This window comes from Passer domesticus, chromosome 3 (genome assembly GCF_036417665.1).
Source record: "Passer domesticus isolate bPasDom1 chromosome 3, bPasDom1.hap1, whole genome shotgun sequence".
In the NCBI taxonomy this organism is placed as follows: Eukaryota; Metazoa; Chordata; class Aves; order Passeriformes; family Passeridae; genus Passer; species Passer domesticus.
The window spans coordinates 117,127,881-117,150,579 of record NC_087476.1 but is presented as its reverse complement, the minus strand read 5'-3'; the positions used below and the strand labels follow the sequence as shown (position 1 = coordinate 117,150,579).

The following is a 22,699-nucleotide window of genomic DNA, read 5'->3' as shown; positions in this document are numbered from 1 at the left end:
CTATTCTTCAATCAGCTACTTCCTTGTCTCCTGTGACCTTTTAACTCCCAGGCTGTCAGATAAGGTCTTCCAGTTAGCAGCTGCATTCCCTCTCAAGAGAAAGCCCTGATAAATTAATTTGGATCTGAGTTTTTTCTTGAGTTACCCAGGAGTCTTTGGAGGTGTCTTTATTGAAGGATGACCCTGAAAGACAGAAAATAAGGGAAGTTTCAGGTTATATTTATTGGGACAATTAAAAAAAAAGGGTTGCTTTCTCAAACATGCATGCTGCTTGAATGAAACCTGCATTAGGTACTTTTATCTCATAGCTGCTTGTTTACATATTTGCCTTCTTTCTAATTTAAGCCCCTTTAATCTTGTTACTGGAAACTGCATGCCCTGAAACCGAAAGGCAAAATGTCATCCTGCAGTGGAAAGCTGGATAGCAAATGGGCATAGGGCAGCTCAGGAGGGCAGTGAGGGGGGGCAGAGGGTGTAGAAAAATAAACTGTTTGGGCAAGACAAACCTGGAAGAGGTAGAAAGCAGCTGAGAGAGGAACCAAAGAAAGGTGAAGTACCTATAGATGATGTGGTTGTGAAAAAATGTCATATGTGCAGCCTTGGAAAGGAGAGAAATGTAGGGATTAGATCAAGGGGGAGGGAAACCATGAGTGGGATATCAGAGACATGAGAGCTGAGACAAGATGAAAGAAAATTGTGGAGACAACATCTTTGTCTCTGGTAGAAAATCTTGGACAAACAGTGCTTATTGCCCCTGATAACAATGCCTCATTTGGGCTCAAGGTTATTTCTTTGCTCAAAAGTTGCAGTTCCCAAGGGGTTGCTTTCAATTGAATACTGCAGGTTGTAGTTTTTTTTTGGCAATTGTCTTTATTTAAACATAACTGCAGTCATGGAAGGGTGAAATGGTTGTAGAAGACAATCCCTCACTGAAGTCTCAGGACAGAAAGATATCATGAGCAATGTGAAAGTACAGCTGCTAACTTTATGTTCATATGAGCTGACTTTAACTTGTGTAAGTGGGGGCAGACCTGGTTGGAGTCAGTCTCTGATGCATTTCCACTTGTGACAGTATCTGCCGGGTGCTGGAATCCTCCCACTGTACCTGCTGTGTGCTTCTGCCAAGGACACACTGCAGTTCTAGCACTGGACTTGGGAATTACAGTCATCCTAAGCATGACTTTAAAGGCTATGAATTTCTAAACCACTGCCTCCACAAGGCTTAGAAGATCAAGGACCATTTCTCCTGGTACTAGCACAAGAGCCTCATCCTTGTCAATGGAAAACCTGCTGGTTGACTAGTGAGTCTAAGGAAGAGGTGCTCAGGCTAGGCCCAGTTTTCCAGAAAATACTGTGGGTCAAAATAGGGGGTTTGATGTTTTTTGGTTGTTTTTTTTTTTTTTTTTTTTTTTTAATTTAGATGGAGATATAGTGAAGGTGCATTTCTTTGGGTGGCTTTGTGTGTGTGTGTGTTACTGTGGGTGAAAGCCTGGGCTTCCCTACCATGTTGTTGGACTGTATCCTACCAGAGTGAACATGTTGATCTGCTCCCAAACCACTGGGGCCTCTTATGCTTTAAGATTTTGAAAATTGCCCCCAGCTGTCTCTTGATCTTCTCCAGAATGCAGATTTCCAGCCCTGAATCTGCATGGTGAGAGTGCTGTAAAGCCTGTAGGTCTAAAGCTAACTGGATCCTTCATACAGTCAGTGGAAAGAGGAGTTTGCTCTGCAGGATGGGAAGTTCAGTGGCTACATCCAACTTGCTTTCTAGGAAGACTGATGGCTACCGGGGGAATCAAGGAGAGCAGCACATTATGGTAAATTATTATTTGTGAACACCCTGTGAAATCTAATCTTCCAAACACTGTCATTTACCAATTCCCGATTTGCTTTCTGCCCGTGTGGTTTCAGCAGCATTAGTTGCACTTGGCTGGTTTAGCAAACATTTTTTGTCATTACATGTATTTGCTATTACATTCTTCCAAGTGTAAATCATGGAAAGTGAAATCATTAGGCAGTTGAATAGTAATAAAAGTATTTCAACCCGATGTTCTGGAGATACCTATACAGCCATTTATAAAAAGAATAAAATGAAAGAAAGAATAAAGGAATATCAGATGAAAAATATGTGTTTCTGCAAGATTTTAAAGTAGCTGTACGTTTTAATAGTTTTCTTTTTCACCAAAAGAAATTAATATTTTTTTTCTGTTTGATGAATTTAATAAGTAGATGATACTGTACAGAATTTATAGTTACAGCTTTTTTAACTGCAGCGAGTAAATTCTCAAAGTATTTCTTGTGTAACAAAATGAAAGGTGATAGTTTTTAAAAAAGAATTCCTTGGGATGCACCAAGTTTTCTTATAGTTCTCAGACTTCAAGACATTCCATGAATAAACCAGGTCTTGCATCTTTTCTCATGGTTTTTGTTCTTTCTGGTGAGTTTTTTAAACAGTGTGTTAAAGTGGAGCATGTCATCCTCTTTCATTGTATTTTTTAAATCAAATTCTTTCACATGTGAATTCAGTACTATTAATAAGGTTGTAGTCCATTATTAAATAGATTATGATAACAAAGCATTCTTAATGCATTTACCAAGCATCTTAATTAATATTGGTAAAACCTGTTTTTATTAATATTACCAGTTTCCAATGTTACACATTTTTTTTGCCATTTTATCAATTACTTTTATAAGTAATGCATGATTCACTTCCAGCTGGCTGGGTCTTTATCAACCCTGCTCAAGGCTGCCAGCTGTCAGGGTCTGATGCCTTCCATGCTTGCACTGTGCCTTCACCTGTTGAATATGATTTTGATGACAAACGTAGTGAAAGTTCCTGTATGGAATAATACTTTTACACCATGGCAACAGTATCAAAACATTACTGCTCTTCCTGCAGTCATTTTCTTTTACTGGCTAGAAAAGCAGTTTGTGACTGGGAAGTCAGATAGACTTGGGAAAGCAGAAAACTGAGCATTTTCCGGGTTGTCTGGTTTTTTACCCTTCAGTAGATCTCAGGGCTCAGTATAGGTCAAAAGTTCCAAGACAAAAATTATACATAGATTAAAATTAACTAGTATAACTAGAATGCATAGAATAATAGAATATTCTGAGTTGGAAGGGACCCACAGGGATCATCCAAGTCCAACTGCTGGCCTTGTGCAGCACAGGTGCAGGAATCACACAAACTCCCCCTAAATAAAACAAACAAAACACCCAAATAACCCATCTTTTACATAAAGACACATAGAACTTTTTTCTCCTCAATAATAGCCCTACAGTTCTCTTTTGTAGCGGGGCTGCTCCTGGCCAGGGTGCTGGGGACAGAGACCCGCAGAAGTTGGCTGACAGCATGAAAAACTGGCTGGAGGGGGGAGGTCAAAGCATCTGATAACTGGGCCTTCTAGTACTTTCCAACAGTAACTGCAGGAGGTATTAATTTTGTCTGTCAAAACAGACTAAAGATGTACTTAGGCGCTGAAGATTATTCATTTAAATTATGAAAAGGCTGAAGTTACAGTGATGGATGTTTTGGAGGATGCAAGAGGGGACTTAGTTCTATTTAAATATGAATTCACTCTGGAGCTGTTGTAACATCCCTTACCGTAAAAAGTGGAATTGCTGAGCTGCAAGATTTGTTTTCTGAAACTGTGCTTAGGACTTATCTGGTCTTCTGCTTCAATGGCATTTCTCAGATTAGGGTATTTAATCTTTTTAAGCCTGGCTGTTTAGTCAGTGGTGACCCTTGCGGCAATTGTGGCATGAGAGCTTTCCATGCAGCCCTGAGCTTTGCCTGGATCCTATGGGAACTTTGTAGGTTACATGAAAGGGATTCAGACCTCCAAAAAGGCATCCTCTAGAATGCATTTCCTCTAGAAAATGCAGGTTAAGTGCATTTATTCTTCTCAAAGATACTTTGGGCCCACCAGTAGGTGAATTTGTCTTTATGAAAGGCTGTTTTGTGCACCAGACATTATACACCTCAGATCTCAGCTTCCATGAAATGGCAGTGGTAGAGTAGATGTTAATATCCTGTAAATTAATGTGGACTGTTTCAGTTCCAATTCAGCTTCTTTTTCTTCATTTTAAAGAACTATCTTAGATGCCTCAAGCAAATACAATTTTATTCATTTAAAGATTAGATTTTAACAAGTAATGGTGGAACACATCATGCAATTGCCTTTTTAGCAGTTTTCTGGTCCTGCCATGTGAGATGCAGTTTGTGTGAAGTCTTCAATAGTTTGTTACAGGAAAGGGACCCATGCTGAAGGGTCCCTTTCACAATTGATTTTTGTGCTGTTTCTTGTAGGACCTGTTGCAGGTTTAGAACCATAGCTCTTTGAAAAAGCTTCATAAAGGTGTACTTAAAATGCATAATGTGAATTTAAAGTATAGGTACATTGGTGTATCTTCTGGGGTAAAAAAAGGAGACAGAGTTTTTGCAAATCTTTACAGTCTTGCCTTTGTGTGCTTTCTTGTGGTTGTTCTATGGCTGTATTTTTGTGTGTGTGGTTTCAGGGTCTTTTCTCCTTGTTTGTTTCTTTGTGTGTTTATTTTTGTTTTGTTTTGTTTTTACTTGTGTTTTTGTTCACTTTTTATTTCTCCTCTGTTCCTCTCTTCTTCCTCTGTTTTCTAACTGCTGATCTTGCAGAGGAAAACCAAATTTTATCATGAATGGGGCAGAAAATAGCCATCAAATAGTAAGGAGTTACTGCTAGTAGATGCATGCTTTTGGAATATTGAGATTCTTTCCCCATTTTGTTCACTGCATGTTTAATGAGTGCTTCAAAATCAGAACCTTCAGGAATTTCAAGGTATTTTTGTGTAGCTTTCGCCATCTTCTAAGAGAAGAAAGTCTAGGAGAAACTTGGGAAAGGGTTTTGTAAAACACCCTCTCAGCTGATTGGGATAAACAATTGGGATGTGTAAGGATATATGCAGACATCTTATCTAAGTTTAGAACTTGGTTTGAACTTTGATTGAGATTTATTGTTCTTTTAGATATGCTTTATCCCATTACAGCCTTTAAAATATTCAAGGCCAGGCATTTTTGGACAAAAGTGGTAAATAAGTGACTTGCAGTTAACATAAGTATGAGGCTTCTCCACCCTAGGAGCTCCTATCTCAGCCTTGATTAAATGGCCCCTCCAGGAGGGCCCTGTAGACTCAGACAAAGGCTTGGCGTGTGTTTGCTCAGAGATACTGCTGCTTTCTGCAGATCTTTACAAACTAAGGGACTTTTTAAAGACTTCATGGCTACAGACATCTTGGCACAGAAGGGGACTTTGTGAAAAGCACATCTGCTGTCTTGCAGCAATGTGGCCTTTTTATAAGAGATACGACATACTTCTCTAGGAACATGCATGGTTTGCCTGTTGGTAAGGTCTATATAGTTCACCTTTCCCTGTTTCTGAGCATATTCCAGGATGCTTATGAATACTTCTGTGGTATTCTATCTACCCTCAGTCTCCATTAGTAAAAGATCATGCACATAATTAGTTAAAAAACTTGCCTTGTATTTAACAAGTTTCCTTTTTGGAGAAGGATTGCATTTTTTGTGGTGAGACAGAATTTCTCTTTTCTGCAGTGCACATGACAAAATGCAAGGCTGGCTGATTGGTGAATTCAGCAAAAATAAAACAACTTGTTCCAATATTTTAGACTTCAAAATGTCACTGTCTGTTTTACTAGCACCAGTCCTTGATTTATGGCACTTCTGCTTGCGCAGGGATTGCAGTGTCTTCTAGTAAGTCACCAGCCTGCTCCTACTCCTTCCTTGCACAGATTAGATGGCTGTGCAGTATTAGCAGAATGTAAACTAGCAGTTTAAATGAGATTACTGGGATTAGTCATCTGGATGGAGAAGATTTAAAGTGGTCACAATTCTAAGGACCTTGATTGAGGTCCTTAGAATTGTGAAGTAGACAGTGAAGCCATTATGGACAAAAGGAGAAATGAGAAATGGGAAATAGATACAATGTAAGAATGGATTTGGTTTATGTTTTGAGTATTTCAGAATAAATAAAGGCATTATATTGCCTTTCATTGCTCTGATCAGCATGGAGGTTTTCTTGTGGCAAGAGGCAAGAGAAACATACCACAAAATAATTTATTTTTAAATGTAGAGTTTCATAGCAGTAGGAAATTATTTTGCTGTGGAAATCAAATGAAGGAAACGTCCTTTCTCTCTAAATGTATCTATATAGCACCATGTGTATCCAAAAGACTTGCTTAAGACACCTTTCATCTCACTATTTTTATATTACAGCAAAAAGGCTTTTATATAGGGCTAAAAGACTGAGTAGGAAATACAGATTAAGACTCAGTGGATCTACACAAGTCTGTATAATCAAGGTGTTGCAATATTGAAGTAATAAACTCTTCTCACAACTTCACATCTTGGAAACAGCCTGTGCTGAGTTTTATTCTTGGCTTCTAGCTTGCTATTTCCATCTCCTCAGTCTGATAGCTGTTGTCTAAGGAATATTGGAATTTGTCTTTACTTTTGGTCATTTCCTCTCCCTCATGTGCAGTATCAAAGTCACCCAGTTCTCTTCTACTACCAAGTGTAGCTTTTCTCCTTTGTTCTAGTGTAAGAATTAAGGGGTTTTTTTTTTCATTGTAATTTTCAGTAATTAAACTGATTAGAATTAAACTGGTGGGGAAACTGCATTTGATTACATAGGCAATACAGAGGAGGTAAAACTCATCTAACTAGGTTCCTTTCCAGCCTTTAGGCTTTTAATAGCTAAGTTAATTTCCTAGAGGAGTATGGGCTGATTGAAGGAAAAACTATAATCATTAATTGCAGTAGATTTAATTTGTTTTAAGTGTAACGAAAAGACTGCCTGAGACTTTGGGGGAAGAACAGAGCCATGCTCCAGTGCAGTCCCTTATTCCAGCCAGATCACTGTGGATTTTGCTGCTTCTAACGTACTCTGGTAACATTTTGGGACTCTTGGTGGGTTTTATGCATATTAGTAGGAATGGTATCAGCATTACATGAGACAAATTAACAGGACATTTTTTCCTGCAAATAATGACCGTAAACTTGTGCTGGGTATTTGGTCATGTGGGCTTTGAACTGCAGTCTCCCTACCTGATGCTTTGGGCACAGCAAATCCTCTCTAGCTCCACCGAGCCATCTCTTTGCTGATGTGCATGTAGAATGTGTGATTGATGTGGCTGCTTTTCAAGAGAAAACAGATTTTTCCATATTCACTAAAGTTTGGGGGGGTTTATTGTCATATAATTTATTTCTCCCTGATGGTTAGAGCATGTGACTGGTGTTCTGGGGCCTCTCTCTATTAATTGCCACTAGAAAAGTAATTTTATATAGAGCTATAAAAGATGATTCATCATTTTCTTTTCTGAACAGCTATAAAAACATACTTTACCTGCCTCACAGATGTGCTTATGTGTAGTATAAGATGCCTGTGATATCCTTTGACATTACTGGTCTCTGCATTCATATAAGCAACATTTGTACTTTGCCCAATTTTACCTTTGTTTTCTTAGTACATTTTTCAGAATTAATCAGCTGCCTCATAAATCACTCTAGTAGTATTAGAATAGTGAAATGAAGTGTTTGCTCTGCACAGATTAGATTATAGCATCCTTGTTTATATTTCCTAGACATGGAATAGACCACTGGGAGTTACATACTAATCCTGGATTCAAATGGTGTATGTGGAAGCTTGGAGCTTCTTAAGATCTTTATTTTTCCTCGAGGTAATGTATAGAAGGGAAAATAACTCATTAAAATATCATCTCATTGACAGCAAGGCATTAGAAAGTTGCTCTAGATGGACTGCATATATTGCAGCATTTTGGGGAAAAATGATTCAACTTGGACCAGTGTGGTTTTTGAACCAATGTTCATCCCAGTGGGGTTTTTTAGCTACATGTATTTGCTTTTTTGCCTTACAGAAAGATTGGTAAACCAAAAGCATAGAAGCCCTTATTTAAGTAGCACTTTAAAGATGCTCAGAGCAGCATACTTTGAAGTGATTAGTCAGCTTTCCCCAATTTATCTTTGGTTTATTTATCTGTAGAAATTGTTTGTAGGATTTTTCTTTCTTGTTCTCAGTCCTAAGCTCTGATTCACAAGCCACAGACCTTTTTATTGAAACTCTCCATGAGAATACTTTGTAGGCTGTACGAAATAGTTTGTGATTGAGTTGTGGCCCAGGCAAAGGGCATATGTGTTCTATTACTTGTTTTACATGCTGGTATTACTCTTGAATTTGTGGGCAAACTGTGACTAGAAGCAATGAAAAAAAAGTAGCAAAAATAGCAAGTATGAACAGTTCTTGCGGTTTTGGGTAGCGGTTACGGCTGAAAGGATTTGTGGTGGAAGTGCTTGTGGTGATGGTGGTAAATTAACCACAAGCATCTTGGCCACCAGAGGGTGAATTCATATCATCTGTCTTGGGTTCACAAAACACAGATGTCCCACATTGCCACCGGACAGTGCCTGCCTGTCATCATCGGCCCTGGAGGGAAATCAGTCTTCCACACGTGTTCTGCATGCAGAATCTTGGCTGATCTAGACTATGGAAATAGTTGCCTAACTGGGAATCACCCTACACGACAAGGTGGCATGTGTCCTGCTTGATACAGGCAACATTTCCCTATCTAAATTGACCAGTGGAATTAGCAGGAAGCAAGGACATGAAATTCTAAGGATGACCCACTGGTGCCTATATGATGAAGTTATTGATTAGCAGTTGCAGCTTGATGATTATTTTTCTGTCTGCACGGCATTATCAGCGTTGACAGTGCAACATCCTGCCCTCCTGTTGTGCTTCACAGAAAATGAAAGCTCCTTGTCCAGCATAACCTCAGTAAATTTTTCATCAAAGCCTTAATGCTGCCTCTGCCAGATACTACCTGCTAGAATGCACAACCTTATAACAACGTTGCCTGTTTACTGCAAATTTTTGGATAATAGCTTTAATCTGCCTTATCTTTAAGAAGTGCCTGTAATCGTAGCGTTAAAGAGGGATCTTAAGAGTTTAACAAATCGACTCATTGCTTTATTACTCAGGCAGCCATGGGGAGCACAAGGGGCAGGCACACAGTGATGGCCAGGGAAATGGGGTGCAGGGCACTGTTTGCTAGGGAAGTAACCACACAGCACAGCTCGGTCTGGTGGTTGTTGGGATAAATCACAAACCGTGAGCATCTGCAGCTAGGAAAGATTAGAAACTCTCCGCAAGCTGACAGGAACAAAGAATTGTCCCACACAATCTAAAATCTGTCATTGCCAGGGATTTCATCTGGGCTCTTGGCTCTGTCATGCCTTTGAAAATATCTTCAGGCCTTCCCATCATTTTGATTATTTGTGATCTTCCTTTTCTTTAAAGTTCCTGAATAGAGTTTTTAGAGTTTTCAGAGAGTGTGAAAATAGTAAGCTAACAGTATTTTTTTTTCAAACTTTAGTTTATGTTTCTCCATTTTAAGATGTGTCATGGACTGTACGTTCCAAGAGCAGTAAAATGGAGAGGATGATCGATCTGACTAAGCTGACTTACTTTTATCATAAAAGGGGAAGTTTCTGATGTCTCTGATGGAGTAAGTTGATGGCTACACTTTATTCTTACTGTCTTTTATGGTCTTCTTCAGATTTTTTTTTAGGCTATATCTTTTTGAAACAGACACTTAAGAAAAAGTATGGATAGTATATTTGACAGCAGGATACAGAAATATTTGGGATAATATTATTAGAGACAGTGTATGGTGTCCACTCCATATTTTACCATAATGCATTGTTTCTGGTTTGACTGAAATACTGAGGTTATTAAGTTCCACTTTCCCTTACAAAGGAGTACATGACTGTCGTTATACAAATATTTAGCCCTATAGGAACAGTTTGGGCCTATGTTTGAAAACAACACCCCCATGACTTTAAAATACATAACCAGAACCTCTGTTTCTTCTGTAATGTGGCTCCCACAGACCACAGTAGGAGCTGCTTCTAATTTCAGGCTATATAAAGAAAGGATCATTAGAGAGGTGATGCAACATGATCATGTGCAGAGCATGTTACACTCACCCAGTTGGACACATTTTAAAGTCAACTTCAGTGCTTTGCAGGCTCTTCAGCTCCTACAAGTCTGCGCTAGTTGCTTGCAGGAGCTTGTAATTCATTGTCAAAATCTTCCTCCCAGGCTGCTCTTGCAAAAACAGTGCAATAACAGCTTGCCTTCCTCTAACTTGGAGGCAAAAGTTGCAAGTGAAGTCTTGTCTGTGTAGCTGAAAAAAACCAAACCATACCAAACCAAAACACCAGGGCTGTTTCTGTTTTGTAGGACATCAGGTGTGCCTTTTTTCTTGGTTGTTTTTTTATTTTTATTTTAAATTGAATTGTTCATGAGTGTTACTACCCTAAGAAAAAACAGTGGTGTGGACATGTGCTACTTTGAGTTCAAAATTCACCCACTGAGGTCGCCCTGCAGCTGGAGCCATGATTACCCTTGCTTGGCTTGCCTGGGAGTAAAACAGGGAAAGTGTGGGATGTGCCTGCACCACAGGGAAACTCTTCCTGCTGGTTGCCCCATGGAAAAATGGCAGGACAAGGCCCCAGGTAGCTTCTTTGCAGCAGTGGTCTTTGATTTCATAACAAATTAGGGTTTTTAAAAGTGATTTGAAGCCCTGAATTTTGACTACTAATGTTTCAGGACTGAAATATGTTTGTTTTTGTTGCCTTTTGTTTTCATTTTCAGAGGGTAACTGTTGCTTTAATACAGCTTTTTGCAGGCTGACATTTTCCTTGGAGAAGTTAAATATTAAGCAGTTTTTTGTAGCAAAATATTGAAATGAAACCTAGTTTCATTTATATATAGCTACACCATAAGTACCTTAGCTGTGTTTTAAAAATAGAAGAAAAAGGTCATAAGATACAGGTAGACTTTGGTAGGTTCAGAGCTGGCTGTAATTTTGAAAAGACAAAAACAGCAAAAGCTTGAAGAACTTCAGTCTGATTTTTTTCCCCTCTGTTTTCCAGATAACATATTCTGGTTCCTTTGGGATACTGAAAAGATGCATGAGTTTTGTAAATTTCACTAATTATTTTGCAACAATTACTACCACAACTGTTTTACTAATTGTGCTAGTAGAACCTTGGACCACGTCTTACTTTATTTTGCATAGGCTTTTAAATATTGATAATGATTCTACTTAAATGGATTAATTATATACTGCAGCACTTTGATTCCCTTTAATGTTGCATTTACAAACCACACAGATGGCCTAAACTGTGTAATGAAGAATGGGTTTTAGTAGACCTGAATATTTTTGTCCTCATTATTCTGCGCTGAAGGAAGTTCCTGTTGCTTTCCATTTCAGCTCAGCTAGATTGTTAAATACCTTAATGATCTAGAAGGCAACTTTTAAGTGGCTGAGCAAATCACAAACTGATGCACAAAATGGATCAAATCTTAATTAATCTCTTTCCCTTTATCATCTTGTAGTGTGTGTGACAACTTATCACTCTGTGTTTTAGAATGAAATTGTTCCAAGTTTGTGCTTTTCCAATGTTTCTTGAAATGAGAGGAATGGGGGAAATGAGCTTCTGCAGAGGGGCACACACAAAAGATGGCCATGGATCTTTCTGTGCTGGCCAGACACTTTTAGCCTTCTCTGACTCCTTCCCTGCAAACTGCAGGTTCTGATTCAACACGTCCGTCGTCTTCCCCCTCCAAGGATGACATCAGCCTCATCAAACAGGTTCTTTTCACTGTCCTTCTGGAGGCACTGGCAGGAAACCTTCTCCTTCTTCACCACGTTCTTTCTTTTCTTTTGAAATAGATGGTCCTGTCTAGCTGAAATTAATGCCACTGGATGGGTATGAGCAGTATTGATTTCACTGGTAGGAAAGTGTGAACTGCAGTTTTTGCAAAAATTTCACCTGGAAATGCTTTGTGTAGTTGTGTTTAGGACCATTCTTAAAAAAAAAAAAAAAGTTTATTTGGTTTTTGGGATATTCTTTTAAGTTACATTTTTTTTGTTGTGGTTGTCTGACTTTCCCACCAAGAAGCAATTTTGGTGGAGTCCTCAGGCTACTGCAAAGTTTAGGCTTCTTTTAAAGCTGCAGCCTAAACTTCAGTCCATATGGAAGTTTATACAGCAGCATTTAGGAAGTACTCTGGGCCAAACATCTTCTCTCATGGATTTTTCTCAGGATGTGTTAGTCAACTTCAATTTCTGTTAATTTTCTTTCGCCCTGCATTAAAGCAATTACTGTATTTCACTGTATGGTAAAAATCCTGTCATTCTGCTCCCTCTGCTTTGAAGTTATGCCTCCAATTAGGCCAAGTTGAAGATGTTATCCTGATAGCTGTGTGCTCATTTCTGTCCCATGCTGCTGTCTGCTGCCTTACCTGTGTTGGGTGTTTGGTGCATTTGGTGGCTTTTTTTTTACTTGTCATATCAGATTTCAGAGATGCTTTGCATATGACTGATTAAGCTTAATGGATGTAATATATAACTTTAAAAAATAACCTTCTTGCATAAATGCATATCATGTATTGACTTGGTAATGTATTAGAAGAAGAAAAATAACTGAGACCTTATGACAGTTATTGTTTCCTTATTGAATTCAGAATGTTGTGAAAGCAATTTCCTTGACAGGATCAACTCCTGAGTACTTACTAGTATGCTGATTATTTTTTTTCCCCCTAATCTACCTCTGACATACCTTTTACAAGCTTGAAATTAGAGACAATGACTGCTTTATTTGCAAAGATAGCAAACCTTAGTTTAAAAAAAATCTGTTCTCTGTACAGAATTTCTGAGTAGGGAAGAGAATATCACAGGTTGTGACAGGTGAGCCATAAAGCCATTTTATTGGTTTCAAATACAAAACCTGTGCTTCTAATTGCACAAAGCCTTCCATTAGGTTTGGTGGTTTGTTTTTTTTTTTTTTTAAATCTTTATCTTGTACTGTACAGTTTTTATATCTAAAAAAAAGGTAAGATGTAAAACTCAATTCCTTCTGTAGTATCTCACATCATCTGTTTTGCTAAAACAAAGATGATGGAAACTTCGTGAGCAGAATTGTTTGGTCATGCTTCTAGGGATCTTGGCTTTTTAGAAAGAGAGCTTGAAGTTGGTACTTCCTATTATGAATAAAATTAGACTGGGTAAACGTTTGTGTCTACTTACACAAACGTTTCATGGGGAGAAAAGGACATTTTTTAGGAATGAAGCTGAAGTCTTTGAGTGTGCATTGAGAGTATGATGTGCTCTTGATCACATATTAAAAGTAAGCAAACCTGGAGAGGAGCAACTTATTTGTAGAAATATTCTGTAAATTGTACTACCCATATTCTGGAGCTGTGTCTGGGGTATTGTTATGTAAGTGTTTTAAGTCAATCTTATTTGGCCACTTAGGTCTAGTGGTTTTCTAATTTCCAGTAGTCTCTGCTTTGCATCATTAGCCAGTGACATAACTTTGCCACTCTGACCCAATCTGTTGTTATAATGTTATTTTACCTCTCCTGACTGCTGTGGCTTTATATGCAGGGAAGCATTTTAAACAGAGTGGTGACTGTGTTTTATTTACTGTACCTGCTGCAAAATGACTTCATGATCTTTAAGCCTGAAGCTTTTTACTTTAAGGCACCCAAACACATCTCTTGCTAAAAATGTTTGGAGGTACAAGGTACAGCTGTTATCTCACTCCTCTTTGTTCTCTCTGGTTTCTTGAGAGAAGATGAAACGAAATGCAATGACAGGTAAGGATGTCTCACAAAACATGTAGAAGAAATGTAGCTTCCCATTCCATAAATTACTGTTACTCTGCTCACCAGCTGCCTCTTATGATGTTTTATTGATGAATAAAAATGGTGTCTGAGGCAATAGAATGTCTTGCATCTTACAATACTGCCAGTTATAAAGTTGTCTCCTTGAATAAATTTCACAATTAGAAAGTATTGACAAAAATATTCAATCTTTTTTACATCAAAATAAGCTCAAACATCTGCTGCCAAAGTCAGACAATATCAACTAATCTTTTAGAGTTATATTTTTATTATACTGACAGATGCATGGCTGCATGACATAGATGTCAATTTAAGTTACTAGTGCCATTAATACTTGACAAAGACATGCTCCCAGAAGAATTTATGTTCTTAAATTGTTGTCAGATGAGTATGTGCCAACAAAAAGTAAACAGTTATTCAGCCGTGTTGTTAACAAAGCTAAAAGTGTGTTATCTCCAGAGATATCACAAAAATTGCTATTCACATCTTTCCTATTCTCTAAATTCCTCAGAATTGACAGCAGAAAAAATAATTCTGTGCCTGCAACTACCTGTTCAACCTGCCCAAACATACATCCTCCTTCACTTTTTGTATGTTCTGGCTAGCAGCTCAGGAAGACTCAGTTTTGTTTGAGGTGAACTTCTTCAGCATTCAATTGCTTTCCTCAAAATTTCAAATAATCTTACTGTTTAGTAAACATGTTGTAAAGAGAACAGTGAGGAAAATATTAACACCACACCAGAGTTTCTGATCTGTTTATTCAGTCAAAAAACTGCTGGAAAGTGGTACAACATTTTGGGGGGATGGATTGTAGGAGAATAGAGGCAGTGCTGAAGGCAATCTCAGCCCTGAGGAGTTGCACCTGTACTAATTACCAAAGAGTAGGAACAGCCCTGCCCTTAATAGGACACAGCTGTATCCTATAAGGCCTGCCCTTAATAGGGCACAGCTGTGCCCAGTAAGGATGGGTGCTGTGAGTGGGTTAGCTGATGGAGAGGAGGGCTGGAGATTGTTGGCTCTGCTGCCAGGAGCAGTAAGGACAAGGTGGTCCTGCAATGGACAGGGAGGAATCAGCTGGCCATGCACAAGGAAGAGAAAAGGAGTCAGTGTTGTGTGAAGCTGCTCATGGGAACTCACAGAGAGAAGGTATGGAAGTTTTACAGTGAGATGATGAACTGATGGTGACAGTCAGATTGGTGCCAAACACCAGTGCCAACAATTTGTGGCCTGTATGGGGATGAGTCCTGACACAACAAAACTCTTTAAGAAGGCTGAGATTTAAAACACTGATGTCCAGTTCTTATTTGTTGAATGTGCTGGTATATTTATTAAAATTTGTACATTTCAGTAACCTGAGCTTTCATTGTGGGTATTCTATCAAGAGCAACTAAGCTTACTTTAAATTCTTTCCTTCCAGGTTTTTTGTTTTCTTTACTTTTTTCCTTTCTCTCCCCACACTAGTTTTCTGGAAAGAATTTTGTTTCTTAAAGCAAGCATTAAATTCTCAGGGTACAGCAGACTAGTGTTCACTGGGTTTCTTTAGTAGGGCTTCCTGGTGCTTTTAAGCAGCATATTTATCTAGTCCATTGAGGTTTTAAGTAACTTGAAATACTGTATTTCTCGTTGAATCTGGGGCTATAAGCATCTCATTAAGGGCTAAATCGTTATCCTTACTGATTAGGTACTGTTTTTTCATTGAAGTGATTTTTTTAGAGTGGATTTTTTTCTTAGGGATGAGTCTGAACTTTGTAGAAACACTTTTTCTGCTAATGATTCTAATGTCGCTATTAAAAAGAAACCCAGGGCTGAAAGCCATCTTAACACTTCTAGATGTATTTCTGTTCACTGTACTGAGACAGACTGTGAAGGTGAGATCTGGCTCTCAGAATGCAGCATTTGAGTCTCCTTTTAAAGTAGTGGTGATGCACAGTATCTCTGGAGCTGTGGTTTGTGTCATCGTGGAGCCGCTATGTAAAGGACACCACAGGAACTGGTCCCCAGGTGTGGTGCTCTTTTTTTAGCTCTTTTTTTTTTTTTAAATTGAAGCCTATGTTACTGGTGTAGGCAAAAATATTTAAAATTAGATAAATTCTTATCTCTGCTGCCTCTTTAGGGCCATGGCTAATGATGTTTTGGATGGGACTCTATCAATGTGTGTTCCATTTTAGTCTGGCACAGCAGTCTGTCATCTGCTGGCTGCCTGACCACTTTGTGTATATATTAAAATAATATTTCAAGTTTCTATGGTGAATAGATTTTCAGAGTTAATGCCCAGGAATCTATTGTGGTCTCTAGTTTTTAAGGAGGCAATTTCAGAGAGGTTGGGCAGGTCACTTTGAAAGAGTGATATGGGGAATGAAATGAGGTGCAAGAAGCCTTTATGCACATTTTTTGGAGCCCCTCTTACTCTTGTTTGCTTTCTTCAATTGTTCTTTGCCTTGGTAACTTGGTAGCAATTTAATCTTCCTGTTTCCTCTCACCTCGAGTCTCCTGTGACTTGAGAATCCTGTGCAGCTCTGGAAAAGAGAAATAAGAACAAAGGGTTAGCCAAGATGGATTTACAATCTGCAGTCATAAAATCATAGAGTGGTTTGGCTTGGAAGGGACCTTAAAGATCATCCCATTCCAGCTGTCCTGCTGTGCGTGGGCATTCTGGAGTGACACCTTCCACTTGATCAGGTTGCTCAGAGCCTTGCCATGGATGGGACATCCACAGCTTCTCAGGGCATATGGTGTGAGGTGTTCTGCCAAGGCTGGGCATGCCCTGAGTGAGAGGAGTTGCAGCGGTGTAATCTGTGGGGCAATTTGGACTCTGTAAAGTTTGGAGGTTGAAAGCTTCCTGGGACCTTCTGCTGGTTGCTTGTACAGCTACCCATAGTTGAACCTCTGCAGCAGGAGCAGCTTCCAAAGGGTTTTCCAAGACTTGATGGTGTGGGAGCACTGATGGACAAAATGCAGCTGCAGATAAACACACAGGGACTGGAAGGAGAGGCTCCAACATAATACACTGTGATTGCAGCCATGGGGCTGTGCTGACCTCTGTGTGGGAGGAGATTCATTAGGTGCTAAGTGACAAATTACTTCTGTAGTGGTAAGACTTTCCCAAATAAGAAACGTGCGTTTTATTGAACCTTTCAGGAAGCGTCTGAAAAATCTGAAAATAAAAGTTCTTGCTTTTTGACACATTCTTTCTAGAAAAGGAACAGTAAATATAAATCAGTCACGTTCTTTCCTGGAATCACAGGGAGATGGTTTGATTCTGCTTCTATTATGCAAGAAAAATTAAAAAAATAGTCCCTGTGAATTATTACTGCATTTTCAACAGCTGTAGTAGAGGCATTGCAGCCAAAACCCATTTGAACTGTTTTTACTGTTTCTATAGAAAAGTGTGTGGTGCTGACTTGTATGTTATTAAGAAGATTTTGGAAAATACTGGGAAGATGAACATTGTCAGGAAAACTTAATGAGAGAAACATAATTCTCTGAGAAGCCATTGAATGAAAGTTTGCAGTGGGGGTGTTGGCTGGGTAACTGAAGAAACTTTTTTCGCAGTGGAAACTTTGGTAACAGGTTTTAGCTGTATGTCTCAAGTCTCTCAAACATAATAACTGAAGTCCTAGAACGTGACTCATGTAAGGATTAGAATAGTTTAATTGTAGGTGTATTCTACAGTGCCAAAAAATTAAGCTGGAATAGCAGGCGGTAGATGACACTTGTTCCTTTTAGTTTCTTCTGATAAGAACTCTCCTGATTTCTATAGCAGATAAGTACTTTTTAATGCAGGGAAAGTGATGTTACCTGTTACAGGAGGTCTTCAGAAGCAGCTGTAGAAATATGTGAGGCTGGTTTTATTTGTTTCTTTGTTTAATAGTGAATTTCAGTCAGGGCAAGAATTAGGTAAATATAGCAAGATTGACGTTCTTTGTAACGTGTCTGCACACTTCTATTACTACCATCATCATGTCTTTGTCAAAGGCAATACATACATGGCAGTATTTGTTCTCTGCTAGCACCTTAGAGAGAATAGGCAAGAGATGTTCGTCACTTGCAGATAATTTTGTTGTTGTTTTTTAAAATTTTCCATTTTGTGCCTGTTACTTCAACCTTTCTGTGTCTCCAAAGAAGCACTTCTTTGAAAATGGCTCCAAATTACTTTGTTTCAGAAAAAATGATTTTTTGTCCTGTTTTCCTTCATCTAATATTCCAGGATACTAGAACTAGACTTGGATTAGGAAAAGGCATGAGAACATCTCTCTAGGTCTTGGTTTCAATGATTCCTCAGTGACAGTGGGACAACTAATCCTAGGATGAATAACTTAGTTAATTAGTTTGCTTTGATTTGATATGGTCAGCTATGCTGGATATAAAACTGTTATTTTTTTACTTTAAAGAACATTGCATTTTGATTAATGTAGAAGTACTTCTTGAGTAACGTAGAGGTACTTTCAGACACGGATCTTGGCTGTGATGGGAAATCTGGCTTTCTGATGAAAGCAGTTTTACTGCAGTGTCAGGCAAGGCTGGCTGCAACTGTTTGAGGTGAAAATGGATGTTAAGTCCAAGGTGTTTGTAGAATATCTGATACAGAAGAAAACAAAGATAATTGTCAATTTTATGTAAGAGTCTCAAGAAAGTGATGAAAAAACCCAACAGCAGGGAATTTGTTGTTTACAACTTCTATTGAAGAGACAGAGGAAAGTTACATAAACAGTAACATGTAGAAAATACCTAATTTATTCTGTGTATCTTAGTATATACCCCTGTCCTGGAACAGGACATGGTTTGAGGTATCTATTCTTTACTCATTAGAAATACCTATGGCTCTCCTTTATGCTCTTACTTTGTTTTAAATATTTTCTGATACAGCAAGGATTTGTTTCCCACACATCAAAAGGACAGGTTTAGAATCTTAGGCATTCCTTCTGTTTCTGCCTAGGCACCGAAAGGAAAATATTTGGCATGACTCCAATTGTGCTAGCTTAATTTGAAGGACCATCTTGTATCACCATGCTCTGAAAATTGCTTTTCATAAGTGATTTATCAAGTTCTGGCCTGGGTAGCTGGATGGTTACAGTGCTGAGTCAATTAAGCCTGCTGAGGGAAATCCCAGCTCAATTGCACAAACCCTTTTACATCAGTGGAGCCAGGATTTCTCATCATCATCCCCAAAGGTCCCATGGCATAGAAAACAAGGAGAGATAATCAGAAGTTGCATCAAAGTCTATTTAAGTTTCTCTACAATGAAAATTTTAAATTAATTTGGTAATCACAAAGGAATATGGTTTATGGAATTATAAATGCAAGATTGTAATTTCCTAACCTATTCAATGCATTAGCTTTAGTAATTGTATTATTGTTTTATTTATTAGCTTGCATTTTCAAAGATACTGCAAAGGTAAAGATTGTGATTGCAATTTACAATAAGTGATTGCTACTCTTCCCTTACCCGAAAACACTTAATGCAAAAACAAAGTTACTGAAACAATGGACAATCTCTTGTGAAACATCTTCTGTTTTGGTTCTATGTATATTTAGGAAGCTCAATGCTAATAATTCCCTTTTTGTTTTTCTTACAGCTAATTCCAGCCTTCTTGGAGGTGGAGGAGGTGAGTCTTTACATAATGCTTTATTCACTCTTAAACTCTTAAGAATATAAGTTCAAAGGTTGGAAATATAAATTTATTAGATGGAGAAATTCACCAAAGTCCATAATCTTTCCTATCATCAAGAGGTAAGGTTTGCAACTCCTGCTGAATTTGGTTTCATCTCTGGGTCAAAGTAGGGGCTGACATGTATATGAGGGTGACTAAAACATGAAGGAACTGCTGAACTGCTTTATGCTGTGTTGTGTTTTTAAGTATTTAGGCTTTTTAATTTACCCCAGGGAATCTCAAATGTATGATTAATAAACAATTTGCCAGTTTTAACAGAAATGTGGAAATATTAAAATAAAGTAAAATGTAATTTTAGTAAATGATTGTGGTTTTGTCTTTGTACTTTTTTTTTTTTCATATTGTTATGGTTTAAACTTGGTTGCTTACCTTGCTCTCCTTGCCAGAATAGTCAAGTAGATCTCAATATGAATCTTTGGTGCAAAGCAGTAGACACGTTAGTAGTGTTTCTGACAAGGCAGGGATGCTCAAGTAGATATAATTGGATTGCTTCCAAATACATGGATGCCGTTTTATTTTAGTAGATTGATGCTATTTTACTTTTGATATTTCTGTAGTACTGTGGCTGTAAAAGTCTACGTGAGTGGTAACAATTCAGGAAAGACAAACCCATACAGAGCTTCATCTCAGTTTCAGTGACTTCCCCTGCCACCCAGAGGGAAGTAAGAGAGCTCAGTTCTGGAAATTTCACAGCGCAGGAGCGGTACAGGCAGCAACTAATGTTCCTTCCTGGTGGAAGTTAAAAGAACTCTACGATCAGAGATTACATATGCAAGGGTAAAGGAAATGGCTCTGTAAAAAGACAGAGCTCTGTTGCTTGGGAGGCTGCAGGCTAAGTCGTCAAAGCTTTTGTTTTAACTAAACAGGCAGCTCTTATTTTGGACTGTGAAAAGGTGCTTGACAACTAAATAAAATCATCTAAATAAAACCATTCACGTTCCTCAGTTGTGTGTCTGGACATTAAAGTACAGGGCAGCCTTACCTGTTAATCCTGTTGGATTAATCTGTTTCTTTTGATTTGGGTTAGTTGTTTGCAGTATACCAAATTTTTCTTTGTTTAAAAGATAATCCTTTAGGAGGTAATCCTTCACTAGCTGTTCCTGTTTTTGCAGAGCTGTTCCTGTACCTCCCTTGCAGCACTTGCTCCCAGCTGGGAACGTCGAAAAAAAATATAAATCAATGCAAATGTTCAAATTCTAATCAGGTTCCCAGTGCACTGCTGCTGCTGAAAGGATTTGGCTATTAACTTTCCGTGTTATTTATTCAGCTGGACTGTACTTCAGAAGTTGATGTCTGTTCAGCGTGGCCCTTGATAGTGTGGCTCTCCCTCTGCAGCAGATGGGATCAGCCTGTGCTGTGGGTCAAATTAGGGTTTTCCATGTATTTTATGTGTTAAAAGTGGCAATTAAAAAGATGTTCTCTCTCCTCATGGCAGGCTGAGATGATGGCAGCCCAAGGTGCTGCTCCCCCTTCTCCTCTCCCTCTGTCTTTCCATCCCTCCCTCCCTTCTCCTGCCCTAACATCCTTTGGGGCTTTTACTGCCATTTTAGAAAATCAGTGCCTTGGGGGTTATGGGGAAGCTGCTGTGGGGTTTGGGTATGCAGTGGGTTCCTGTGGGTACGAGCTGCTGCAGCTCCTATGGCCAGAACCCCAATCCCACATCCACTGATCTCTGGTGGAACAATGTACTCTCTTGCTTGTGGTACAGGAAAAATACCAAATCTGACAGTTCTATGGCTTAGAGGTGACTGCTCATGGCTGAGGGGCTGCATGTGTGGAGGTGCCATCCACTGCCCATGGGTAGGGTGATGTCCTCGGAGCACACTTGCCTGGGGTTTCCACATTTTCTGAATAAAAATCCTGAAAGTTTCGTTGTCATAGCACTCTAGATTTTGGACAGGTGCTGCAGGATGCATGTTTTGAGAAGGGAAAAGTGTGTGCAGTCTGCAGGCCAGATCCTGCTCAGGGATATGCAAAATGGAGGCAGCCCTGGCCATCCACCTACCTGCCACAGGCAGATGGAGCCTGGAGATCCTGGCTTTTGGAAAAAATGGCTTGGTACTCTCCAAAGGCAGTTTTCTGCAGAAGAAATTGTTTGATTCCCAGTGGAATGGTTGTGGATTTTAAATTCAGGGTGTATTTTTTCTTTTATCCAGAATAAAGTGATGGTAGCACTCTGTGTGAAATATTGATAGTGAATTATTAAAACTTTTATTATATACGTAAACACCAAAGCCTTCTTTTGATTGCAGATGCTGAATATTTATGATAATACATAATACCAGTGTAGTTTCTCCAATAATGGGATTCAGATCTCCTCGGTAGTGCTCGTTAATTTAATCTCTCTGTCACTACTGGAGGTATGAATACATGTCTTAGTTTTACAGATAAAACTGGAAATTTCTGCTTGTCCAAGCTTATGCAACAGGTGTTGTGATTTTGAGCTGCTTTTGAACTGTTCTGTGTTTGAAATCTTTTCAGAACTGAACACAAATTAATTGGAAGTAGTTATTTGCACATCCTTATCAAATGTTTGCAATTCACTTTCCCTGGATGTTAAAGCTATTTTCTTGAAGAGACCTGCTAAGAAGCCCAATGGGCAACATTGTAGGTGAACATGGTGCACTTGCTTGCAAGTTCAGGGGCTGATTTTGGTTTTGGATGGCTGCTTATCTTCCATGTGTCACCTCGGAGCCACATCAGGGCATCCCTGTACTTCAATTTCCCAGAGCTGGAGCAATGGTCTGTTGTTGCATTCCCCATTTAAATGCTGTCTGTTCATTTTCATGACCATTTGGAATGAAGAGATAAAAGCAAAAAAGATACCAGAAATAATTTTTCACAGAACTGTTAATCACAAAATCAAGAAACCCACAATGGAGTCTTTAGTTAAATATAGATATTGAAGTTTTTTTTCTGCTTTTCAAATAACTCTGAAGTTTCCAGGATTTCATTATGAGTTTGGTGAGTGAGCCTTTTTTCTTTTTCATTCTTTACTGTTTTTAATAATTGATTTTTAATTAGGAGGCATATTTCACTTTCAGGTCTAGATTTATCACACATTCAGCATCTCACTGCTAATAACTTGCATGGAGCATTATAATTTATTTGTGCATCATGTATTATTTGTCCCATTATGTTCAACACTGCAAAGGTGAAAAATTATTAAGAAAATTACTTGCATTTGGAGGGAGTGAACAAAAACTTGGTATTTTGAGGAAAAAGTAAGCTCTTTAAAAAATATGTCCTGAATTTTGACTT

The 22,699-nt window shown here is 38.6% G+C and overlaps 1 protein-coding gene across 7 annotated transcripts in view; it reads left to right on the top strand.

The window, feature by feature from the left end:
* The window catches only part of MACROD2 (mono-ADP ribosylhydrolase 2), an 841,176-nt gene that overhangs the window by 163,355 nt on the left and 655,122 nt on the right, over positions 1 to 22,699 (top strand). For 6 of the 7 annotated variants that reach the window (XM_064415411.1, XM_064415413.1, XM_064415412.1 and 3 more), the window contains one exon: positions 19,343 to 19,372. In XM_064415411.1, the coding sequence (XP_064271481.1) occupies positions 19,343 to 19,372 (30 nt within the window). Of the gene's footprint in view, positions 1 to 14,718; positions 14,913 to 19,342; positions 19,373 to 22,699 lie in introns of those variants that run through there. The other variant, XM_064415415.1, reaches the window with a different exon arrangement.